We start from the raw sequence: 11,886 nt of genomic DNA, 5'->3' as shown, positions 1-11,886 counted from the left end.
GTTGAACTTTTTCTATCCTCTATATATTGACACCCTTTGAGCATTTCTAAGGGAATTAAAGCGTTTAACTTGACCCTATTCGATATGAAGGAATATAATGGAGTTTGTTTATGATTTCAGTAAAGTACTTTTCAGAGACAGGAACTTTTAGAACATATGAAGGAATATTGGAGTTTGTTTATGATTTTCAGTAAAGAACTTTTCAGAGACAGGAACTCTGAGAATGCACACTATTGGGGACAGAATAGTTTTATCTAGTCCAAAGAGAGCTGGTTGGTTCAATTTATAATAATGTAAAGGAAGGTTTTCTTTTGTGGAGGAGAAGGGTGCAGGAAATAATTACATGTAATGAGATTCACACAATTGTAACCGATCTGTGGATTTCAACAGTTTATCTATGTCAATCACCTTAAATATTTCATTGGCACGATTCAACTAAATCGTTTGTGATGAGGAGTGCAATTTTCAGGGTAGATGAAAGAATGCAACTAATGTGATTTTGTATCATTTTATGAGAAACCTAGTAACAGGTTCTTTCTTTTCGTGTAGATGAAAAAAGAAATTTTATGATGAAATATACTGTTGTAAGACATCTCAAGACAAGTGTTCTTCTGTTTCTGCTACTCCACAGCTTTTACTTTTCAGTGAAGTAACCCCCTACCCCCCCTCATTTATTTATTTCCTGTTTCTTTGAAAGTTTTAGGAATAAGTTGTAAGGTGATCTGGTTAGTGACAAAGACAGCTTTTAACAAATGAAAGTCAAAATACAGCAAGCTAGTTATACCAGTGCAATTCTTTTATTTCCTCGTCACTTTTAAATTTAAATTTAAAATGGACTTCCCAAGAGAATGCAATGTTTCCAAGTTCACAGGAGGGGTCTAATTGCCATTCTTACAAAATTAACTTTAAAATTACTCCTGAAGTATAGTGTCACAAAGTGTCACAAAGCTTGAAAGTCACAACTTACAGAAACAGCAAAGATATGAGATCTGACTTTCTAACAGTATAAGTGAAACCACAAATTCAAGTAGTGAAAAATGCCTGACCTACTACTGTAAGAACACACAGTAATGAAACAAGCTTCTGACACAATTCTTCTTATATCTTGAGTGAGAACTAGAATATATATCTCTACCATTAACCTTCGTACTGTATATATTGATTTTGGTCATCGGCCTCATAGCTGCAGCCAAACATTGCAGCACATTTAACTATATTTCAAAACAGTAAGTAACAGTTAAAATCCCCCTTAAAATTCACTTCTCTGAGAAAATAAGTGCTGGACGAGCTGGTCGGGAAAATGTTACAATGATGAAACAGGATTCAAATAGAAATACCCTTTACAAAGCAGCCAATATATTCTGTAACAACTGAAAATATCTAGTAGGCTACAGCCCTGCCAATATCTTGTGCCTAGAATTTGGCTCTCCTCCCTGAACATTACCCCTAATATGAAGGAGTTGAATAAAAAATAGACAGCCTTCAATGCAAGACTAGAACTTACTCTGACAGACAAGTTATAGTGGATGATGTAAAAGTGACAAAAGTTGGAGGCTTTGCTCCACCCCCCCCCTCCTCTTTACTTCCCTCAAACAGCAGCTGTAATACAGTAGTCCAACATATATAATGTATATACAATGTACCACTAGCTAACCCCAGCAAACAGTACATGCTACTTTCCTACCCGCCCCTCCATCCCACTCATCTCTCTCTGTCGTTCTTATAGCCTTCTACTCCTAGCGATGTGATCTTAATTCAGTTAAGTCTGAACATCCAAGGCAGTGCCGTCTGCTGTTGGTTCCTGACTTATTCCAGTAACGTCGATCACTGCCTCCGTTTCTTCTGTGGTATCTTTTCCATCTTTGCAGACTTGCTTTTCTTCCTGACCATGTGAGGTGAGTTTAGGGTTGCTTGGCTTTTCTTCTGTGGTTTTACTCGACAGCTGGTTGGCTGGCATACCTGAGGCAACCAAGCCTGGGGGAGTGTCCGTGGAATATTTGGGCGTCGGCTCGTTAGGAGCCTGCCCTGAAGCTGTCCCTGCTTCAGGTGGAACCGCTGCGACAGTCTCTTGGCTTTTATTTGATTGGTTGTCTTTGTCAGCGCCCGACGGAACTGACGTATGTTCTTGTCTTACCTGAGCTGAGCCCTGTCGGGACACGCTCATTGCTGCGGTAGTTTTGGATGTGCTTGGAAGAGATAAGAGGTTTGGAAGGTTGAAGGGGATTGGCTCGGTAGTATCCATAGGTTCAAGGCTGCTCAAGATGGATGACTCGTTGAACAACGAGAGTGGGACAGGGGCAGGTTCTCTCCTCTGCTGGGAAGAAATACGTCAATGATAGATCAGAAAATGTGTCAGGAAACTAGATATCACCAACAGGTTACAGTTTTATGATTTAAGAAGTATATAAGATATTATGTCAAGAGAAACAGATTGGTTCTAGAACCCCATTCTCCCTCCTCATCTCCCCGTCCCATCATTCTCCTTTCCAAACCCCACCCCCTCCCCAGAAAAAGAGAAAATAGCAACTAAAACACAGTATTAAATTACGTGATTGTAACATTTGCCACAAATCTGCTTACAATATATCACAGCAATGTAGTCCAATTTATTTTACAGTTTCCTTGGAAAAAAAGAGAAAAAAATAAAGTGTATGTTTCATTTGTCTGAAACAAGGAGAAAGCTTTCAATGCATTTCATTAAATGAACATCATTCTGTCTGAGGAATGCTTAATAAATTAACTCAGAAACAATCGAGCAAAACATCTCTGTGTAAACTGAATCAAAAATACGAACCTTCTGCAAGCGAGTAGGCTTCCATAATCTGGAAGTGTATGGTGGGACCTCGTGGTGAAGCTTGCAGGTAAAGCCTTTGTAGTATGGTATGGCAGCTCTTTGGCAGACGCCCGAGGCCTTGCTGCAACGTTTATACAAAACCTGACGAGGGTCTAGAAACACATCTGACAACAGGATGATGGTAAAGGAAAAGAATGCTTCTTCCATATCAATTTTGATACAATTGTAGGAATGATAATCTATTATGTCAAACATATGGTAACACTTCTACTTTGCCAAGATTTAGTACTTATTTATCTATGTACAGCATATGTAAGCTACTGTTGGCATTGAAAAGTGACCACTCTGGATAAATGCTTACATGGGTGTCAAGATTTCCACCAATCTTTCTATCACAAGTAATATTCCCAGTGATACTATGAAGTACTTCTTCTCCTCTTCCCCTTCCACCCTCCTCCCTGCCCCCATCAAGAGGTACAAGAAGCCGATAAGTATTCTTTGCATATAATGATAACAAAAACATCTTGACCAAAGTTAGCTATGTAGGACTAGGTAAATCTGCAATGAATAGTGTTGTCAGCCAAAGTTAGGAGGTAATGTTTGCTTGCAAAAGAAAGTGAATTTCTTGCAAATTAAATTTTACAATGCAAAATTTATTCTAACTAATCAACAAATAACAACACTGTTTTGCTCCAGGCTTTTTAGTAAGGAACTTCAAAGAAATCTAGCAAAGGGTTTGTAGATTACATTAGATTTGTGTAACCAATCTCAGGGATTTCCCCTATCGCATCACAAACTGCTATGAAAACTGAGCAAATTGCTACACAAGCGCACAATTGTAAAGGTGTTATTGTACACAGAAAACCATATTATATTATATCTGACAAGCAGTGGGCCTTCAAGACTGTGACTCAAACTTTTGAACGCTAAAATTGTTCTCAGGTTTATCTGGAAGAACATTACAGGACAGGGTCCTGGAGGTAATTTCAACCTTAATTCAGCTGGTCAGAGCTCGAACCCACAACCTCCAAGATTGTAAGGCTTCAATGCATTTGTTATCATGGGCTGTTGTTCATATGACCATATACAATAACTTCATCTTTGACCTTTTCATGACAGTGCTGATGAAGCTTCATTCTACTTATATTCTATAAGCTATAACAATAGGTAGTACTCTGAACTTAGGTTTCTCTCTTAACCTTGCAAAAGTTGCCTTAATCTTTCCAGAACTGTCTTTAATATTTCCATATTTGTGGTTTGAGATAAGGATACGGTCCATGCAAAACTTGACGAGAGGGACACAAGGTCTGTCACATTTTTCTTCTCCTTCTGAAAATGAACAGACGGGCAGCTTCGTCTCCTTCACGGGTCCGTCGTAATCGTGCGTCACCTGAATCCGTCGGTTCTTCGACTTCCTGTGCAGGAGAGCGCACAGGCCTTTCCTTTTTCTATATGACATCATAGCTTTCAGTTTTCTCAACCTCTTTTTCTCCTTTGTATCTGACATTCTTCCGAGGTTGGGACCTGTTGACAGTTGCATCACAATATCAAACAGTATGCCTCATTGTTTGTTTGGATTGCTCATCTGGTTCTCATTGATTTTATGACTTTGAATTTTTTTTTCAACTCTGATCAGATCAACTGATAAACATTCAGTCATATTCACCAAGCAGTTCATTGCTTAAAGGAAATTTGCCCCCCCCCCTTCCCTCTCAGAACATGAAAAAAATATTAGGTATAATTTCAAAATTCCAAATAATAATTATAGTTAACAACAGCATATCATACATGAAAAATACATTTCCATTAAAAACAGAGTTGAATTTCTTCAGTACTATTCATCAAGACCTCCATGCAGGGTCATCCTAAAACTAACCTAGTTCTGTATATGAAGTACACTCTCTTTGTACTTTGTACAACAATCATTGCTACAACCATTGTCATTAGGTGCCATCAGCCTGACAAAAGACAATACATGAAGTAGCTTAACATTGAACTAATGTATAAAAAAATTGAATAAGAAGCAAAACTTGAAATACTGTATGGGGGTCTCACCATATAATGGAATTTCCTTCCGGAGACCGGATAGATATTCTCTTCTCTTCTCTTTCATGAGATACTGTAGTCGCTTGAACTGGTTGATGTACAGTGACTGCAGCCTGATCAGCTTATCTCTGGTGATGAGGGCCACTTCTTCTGCTGTGTAAACTTCTGCATACCTGACGATTATAGAGGGAGGTTAGAAATAATAATAAATGAACTAAAGACTTATTAATTTCACAAATCCTTAGGAGGGGGAAAAAGAATTGATTGACTAAGGAAACTTTTCACTTTCCACATTGTGCCCAGAATTTCAATTTTCAAGTGTATTGACATGGCATGCCCTACCCTTTCACGAAATTCTTAAAAAACGTTACTTTCCCTATGGTTTTGTTTACGTTCCATGACAGCAAAAATTGATAACACAGTACAAGTTTTTTCTGGCTCTCTGACTATGATGCTTCCATGCAGACTTACTGAGTTTAGTTACATTTATTGAATATTTGACCACAAACATGAGGAACATTAAAAATATGGTACTCCAACTCATTGTCCTGCTTTCCAGTGAATTTCACTGCAACCCTCTCCCCCCCCCCCAAAAAAAAAAACCATTCTTAAACCTTTAACAAATGTGTGTTTTGAATTCCAGATGATTGATTATGCACGAGACACTGACTGCCTTGATGGTCTTTTCATGACCGTTACGGACATTAAATAAAATACAAAGCTCCATACTTGAGCAAGTCTTCCGGCTCACTGTCAACACTCTCAGCATCGCTGTCTTGGTCACACTGGTAGGTTTGGTCTAGTTGTGGAGGTTCAATGTCACTGTCACTTCCACTGCCATAATCTGCCCAGTAGTAGAAAGACAACAGTCAGTACAGAAACCAAATAGGATGCAAAGTTAAGTCTTCATTAGTGCATGCCAGGTAGCTACTAAACTACCACCTGATCTTCTGAAGTACACCTTCATAACCTAAGCTACATATATATTTATCTGAATAAATATCTATCTATCCATCAATTATTATTTACATAGGGCAGGGTTCTGCCGCTGCCGGTCGGCGCCGGTCGGGCCCGACCAGCACGCTGAATTACCGACCGCCACAATCTGCCTGAGTGACTTTTCCGACCGGCACTTATTTTCGATAGGAACTCCAAAAAACAGCTCCATAGCCGGAGGGTCGAACGTACAGAAACAATCTGTTTGAGACTAGGGAAAATCCAGTTCATAACTGTTCAAAATATCCAACACATCACAGTGTCATACTTAGTAAAAATTACCAGAGTTCCGCATTCCAGACCAATGACTGTTTTCCGTTTCCAACTCCCGATCGTACTTTTGATAGTTTCATTTATATATATTTTTATCGCGCGAGACACAGGCACTATCCAGCTAGCTAGTACACATACGGCCGTTAACCTTCGTAGCGGGTGAATTTACATCATATTGCATAAGGCACGAGTGACAAGGGCTGGAAAACCTTGCGAACCGTCCTAACCAGGTTCGCGGGAAATCCGCGATGCACGCGGGAAATCTAGCCCGGCTGGCGAAAAAAAAAAATCGGACAAAAAAAAAAAATAGAAAAAAAAACGGGACGAAAAACAAAAACAAAAAACACAAAGGACAAATAAGTACATCTATAAAAAAAAAAGAAGTAAAATTTCACAAGAAAAGTTTCAGAAACAAAAGGAAAATGTTCAGAGAGCGTGCTCTCAATTTTAGTCACAATACCAACGAGTAATGATGTGTCCCCAACCCACTTACAATGGCTATTTCGCAAGCTTCAGGGTATACGTGTCACACGGACACCCACGGTCCAGCGCGGGAAGGTTGCTGTAATAAATCAGCCTCGCGGGAAATGTTTTGAACAATATTGCCATTCCACGTTCTTTTATATTTGTATTGTATGTTGGTTAGTAAACATTTTCTTTCGTATGAATTTGACTTCAGTTCAGTGTTCCCACTAAGGTGCGGGATTCCCTTCAACTGACTCAGTAATCCCGCAAAGAAAACATTTGTCTGCTGGAAATCCCCACATCGTTTTTTGCATTCGCGATGAGTTTATACTCAATGTACAACTTATTCACTTGACCGTATAGAGAAAAAAAACTGAAAATCAATTGTGTACGGAAAGGTGGTAGGCTACACCTTTCAAATTTTACGAAAGATCGAGCAAAGCACTTTCGAAAAATTCACGCCAAACTTGCATATCGTACTAAATGCAACTAATGTCATGTAAACAAAGCTCTAGTGCATCCATTTATGAATATACCGTAAGACCACATCTGGTGTTAAGCGGGGGGAAAAGAAAGTATTTTCTAGCATTTCCAAAAATACCGAAAAAATAATATCCTACCATAGTTAAGTGTATAGCAAATAGCCTAACCACCTCGGCGGTTATAACGGATCTCACGTAACTACAGAATCACAACTAATTGTATTTTGCGGAGTTTACGTTTTCTACAAGAACATGGAAACAATATTTAGCATTGAGTTAATCATTTATTTAATAGGCACCACCGGCTGGTCTGTACTCTGGTGCTCCAGATATTTGTCCTAACTTTTTTCATTAATTATGAAAAATTCCAGACATGAGATCTCATTTCAAAGCTGTCTACATGTGGCTCAGAATACTCGGGAAGGGCCGTTTCCGGCCATCTGGGGGGTTTCCAAAACCCAAAATTTTCTTGTACGCTCCGCGCCAACCGATGGTGGCGCTCCGCTTAGATAGTCCTGCCGGCACTCAATCCACCCTGGGCAGAACCCTGATAGGGGTAACAGTGTCATGTACTGAGCTTTGACTTTTCATTGCAGTGATGAATAAGATATAATTTGTACTTATTTTGGTTATGTTGCACACTTAGTAGAATGCCAAAATGGCATACCAAGTTTTCTGGAGACACTTCAATAGATGTGTCCATGTTGTGTCCAAGACATACTGTAACTATGGAAACAGAAGACAACAGTCAGAATGGAAACCACACTGGATGCAAAATTAGTCTCCATTAGTGCATGCAAGATAAACTCATATGCTAAAATAGATCTTCATCACCTAATTAATAATCCACATTTTTTACATAGGTGTAACAGTGTAATGTACTGAGCTTACACTTTTCATTGCAGAGATGGAAAAGTATAATTTGGTTGCACATATCGTAGAATGCCAAAATGGCATATCAACTCTTTCAAAGAGATGTGTCCATGTTGTATCCAAGACATACTGTTATTTAAAAGAAATATGGGGGGGGAGGGGCATGAAAGGGTGGAGAGCTACCCCATTCATAAACACACAGCAAAGAAAGATTCAGTCTGTACACAAAGTGTGTGGCACCATTTCTGGTCTGTGCGTGAAAGTCACTTCCAAGTTTTGGAGGTTTTCTTTAAAATGAAATGCTTTGAAAAGGGGGAATAAAAAACACAGTGCAAAAGAATGAAGCTGTGAGTATTAAAATTGTTTACTGATTCAACGTACCAAATGTCTTGCTGATACTTGAAACTGGACCACTAGGAAACCCTTTAGTTGATCCTGCAGCATAGTAATCTAATTCATCTAATACCAGCTGGGCAGGATCTTTAGGCTTTGACTTAAGGCTGGCCTTATATCTTAATACACTTGCTCGTCTGGTATGCTGTTTACAATATCTGGGATAAAGAATGAAAGAAGAAAATTAGTCATATGGCTGTTGTTAATTACAAGGAAGAAAAATGAACATACCTAACCTTCAAATATGATCAAAATATTATAAATTGCAATAAGCTGATTTGAAATGAATATAATATATATAGTCAATTTGTAAAAGTTGCTAATTGAAAACTTGTATTACTTCTTATTCAAAGTTTTGAAGGCAGAGCGTTACGTTTTACATGTATTTCTGGATTGCTTCTCATTGTAGATGGCTTGTTTCCTAAATATGTCATATTCAGAAACATGTTTTCATAGCTAATGCATGTAACGGCAATGTTGAGGTTGTCAAAAATGTTAGTTTGGATTCAAATTGCTTGAAATTGTGTCAGAAGTGTAACAAGTCATCCAGATGGCACAACACAGTATCTATGTGTGCTGTAAAAAGGTCTGTGTGATCTGAGTGGCTATAAAGCAAAATTACAGTGCTTTTGGGGAAGTATTTCATTGTTCACAATTTACATATTTCTGTACAACTTTAAAGAATGTTAACATGGTTGCTGTAAAACAGAGCATTCTTACCCATCCTTTTTGTCCCCTCTAGGTGCTGCCTTTGTGCATTTTGCGCCACTTTTTGCAGATACAAAGTTGCACGGCTTGAAAGGAGCATTCTTGTCTTGCAGAATGTGGTCGATGCAGAAATCAAATCCATCTAATCTATCCTGCATACAGATACGATGAGCATATCTGCAAAAAGACCCATCCAGTTGAGATTTTCCATGCTGGCTCTTCCTTAAGACAGCACTGGATCTTTGACGATAAGGCTTTGACACTGTAAAAAAATAGATACAGAGCTACAGTATGGCTGTCTGAAAGTGGACGAGTGGTCCAAACAATTTTATAATGAGCCTTCTACAAGATAACAAGAGTTAACTGTATTTAATGATGGACAGTGAAAGGGCATTGGGGACAAGTGAGATCACCAAAATTAAAAAGGGATTTATACTTGAAGCAAAAATATGCACTGGTACCTTTATCAACTTAACTAAGTTGTATGTTACAACGAAGTTGTATGTTACAACTAAGTTGTATGTTACAACTAAGTTGTATGTTACAACTAAGTTGTATGTTACAACTAAGTTGTATGTTACAACTAAGTTGTATGTTACAACTAAGTTGTATGTTACAACTACTAACTAGCAATATGCTAAACCTGATAAAAACTGCCCAATCAAGGCATTTGATTCTGCCCGATCAGATGTGACAGCACCAAACAATGCTTGTGGGGTGTCCTAGGCAATGTTGATCATTCTGAAGTCACATTTGGAAAAATTGTCACTGATTGTTGGCACAACTGATTATAGCAATTGTTATCAGGCCTAAAGTACTGTATGAATATGAACCATGGATTTAAAGTTTCAGGTTATAGGCCTAAATGTTGCTGTGTTTCTGTTGTGTTAGGCTAAGTTAGGCCTAACGTTTGTGCTCGTTATCAAAACTTACTTCTGACATTTGGAAAATTTGAAACTAGCTTAGAAATGCAACTGAAAGAAGCCTTGATTAAGCATTCGACAGAGTGGCTGTAAGGGTGTTGTTGTAAAGTTCTCTTCTTTCAGTTAGGCTAAACAAAGAATCATAACTGGGCTGTTGTTGTGACATTACTCCACACAGGAGACAAATATGCATGATGTTCGTAGTACAGTGTGAGCATAGTCAGTCAGTGTAGTGAGTAGCGTATACGCGATGCAATGTACATGCAGCGCCCACTGTGGAACGCCAATTTTAAATGTTTGCCTTATACTTTCCTAATCTTCTATCGGTTACATGATAAATTTACAATAAATATGAAACAACAATTCAAATCACTGTCCCATTTTGGTGATTTAACTTGACTTGAGTCGGCAACTCACATGACCTAACAACAAAAATGAATTTATACCTCACTCGGACTCCGGCCTTAACCTGACGCGAGTCAGCCAAGGACTCGGGTCAAACCAAGAGACTTGAATCTCCGGTACCAAGCTTATTTAAATAAAGATCAGAAGGATAAAAAAATCCCCATCAAGGACCCTATGAAGGAAACCCCCTGCAACTGCCTAACTTCTAGTGTGTTAAGATTAAAAAGCCTAAGCCTCTGAGGTTAAAAATGGATGTAAACGTATAATAAAGGCATGAGTAAAATGTGTTATACAATATCAGTAACCCTATTTTAGTAAAGGGTTGAATACAGGGGGAGGGAGGGGCGGTTGTAACACCACCCCTGGATCCGCGCCTGGTATCAAAGATGTGATAGCCGACTCTCTTGGTTACGGTTTCTTATTATTTTCAATTATTTAGCGTTCTTGTATGAAGATATATGTATGTATATATTAGAAGTAAACCTTACGTTACGTAACTGATGATCACGTTTACCTAATTAGGCACTGCATTGTAAGTCGGGCATGTTACATTTAGTTGATTTCTGACGATATTGATACTTCCATACAGCCAAAAAATAAATGTTAAGTACAACGTAAGTAGGTATACGGTAGTATCATGTAGAATCACGTGAGTATTACATAGGAAACATGACTGTAAAAACGTAGTTTCGGCCGCCGACAGTTCGAAGTGGTAAGCACGTGCAGCTTATATGCCTTTGGTCCTTTGACGTGCATATTGAGCACTATTAATAATAATAATAATATTGAGGATTAATAAAGCGCAGACAAATCCACCGACAACGGTGCTCAAGGCGCATAACACTAAGAATACATATAATTAATGTCCGACTCACAATATCTCGATTCCCTGTTCAAATCCTCATCATGAATCATGGCAATCATGGTAGATGCTACCTTGACTGACCTATTTAACATTGCAGCTAGCACTTACTTGAGCTGGTATATTGATATTTGGTACATTATGTTTGCGAATTGGCAACCGGGCCGGTTCGTTGGTTTGCCGAAGTTGTCAATGGTTTCGAAACAATTAACTTCAAGTTAGTTCACCAGAGCTGCACTGCAGTGATGATGATCGCATTGGGGCACCTTATTCAACTCCCTTAGTTTTGCAAAAATTGGTCAATAAATATGACTAAAGCTAAGGTGCACTATCGTCCGTCGGACGGGGACGTTAAATGGGGCTCCCTTGGAGTAGGAATGGATGTGACAAATACACGCATTCTCAGTGAACACTCGTCGCAAAGAAAGATTTGGGATAAACTAGCTAGTATGCATCTACAATCCTGTCATGGACAGGCTTTCGACTTATATGACCTTAGGATTTACTAAACTAAACTGATAACCGTTATATATGCTTGTCAAACCTATTTTACTTCCCCAAACCTGTTGTCGGACAAAGACCTCGTGACCAACAATTGAATCAAAAACAAGAGTAAGTCATGTGCAAACGACAGGTTAAAACTGACGCAGTTAGGGATTAAAATAC

The 11,886-nt window shown here is 38.7% G+C and overlaps 1 protein-coding gene across 2 annotated transcripts; it reads right to left on the bottom strand.

The window, feature by feature from the left end:
- Positions 1-774: 774 nt before the first annotated feature.
- Positions 775-10,181, bottom strand: LOC139966255 (KAT8 regulatory NSL complex subunit 2-like). 2 transcript variants are annotated; one of them, XM_071969105.1, is made up of 8 exons: positions 9,964-10,181; positions 9,043-9,292; positions 8,311-8,480; positions 5,570-5,684; positions 4,850-5,013; positions 4,067-4,318; positions 2,795-2,958; positions 775-2,314 (listed from the first exon to the last, which is right to left on the bottom strand). In XM_071969105.1, coding segments are annotated over exons 1-8 (1,671 nt in total). In that variant the 5' UTR covers positions 9,965-10,181; the 3' UTR covers positions 775-1,759. The 2 variants fall into 2 exon arrangements, with proteins under 2 accessions (XP_071825206.1, XP_071825207.1); XM_071969106.1 differs by having other exon boundaries at positions 775-2,311; positions 9,964-10,180.
- Positions 10,182-11,886: the final 1,705 nt, after the last annotated feature.

Source organism: Apostichopus japonicus, chromosome 4, assembly GCF_037975245.1.
Source record: "Apostichopus japonicus isolate 1M-3 chromosome 4, ASM3797524v1, whole genome shotgun sequence".
Classification (NCBI taxonomy): domain Eukaryota; kingdom Metazoa; phylum Echinodermata; class Holothuroidea; order Aspidochirotida; family Stichopodidae; genus Apostichopus; species Apostichopus japonicus.
Note: the sequence above shows the minus strand (reverse complement) of the source record. Positions and strands in the feature narration are given on the sequence as shown.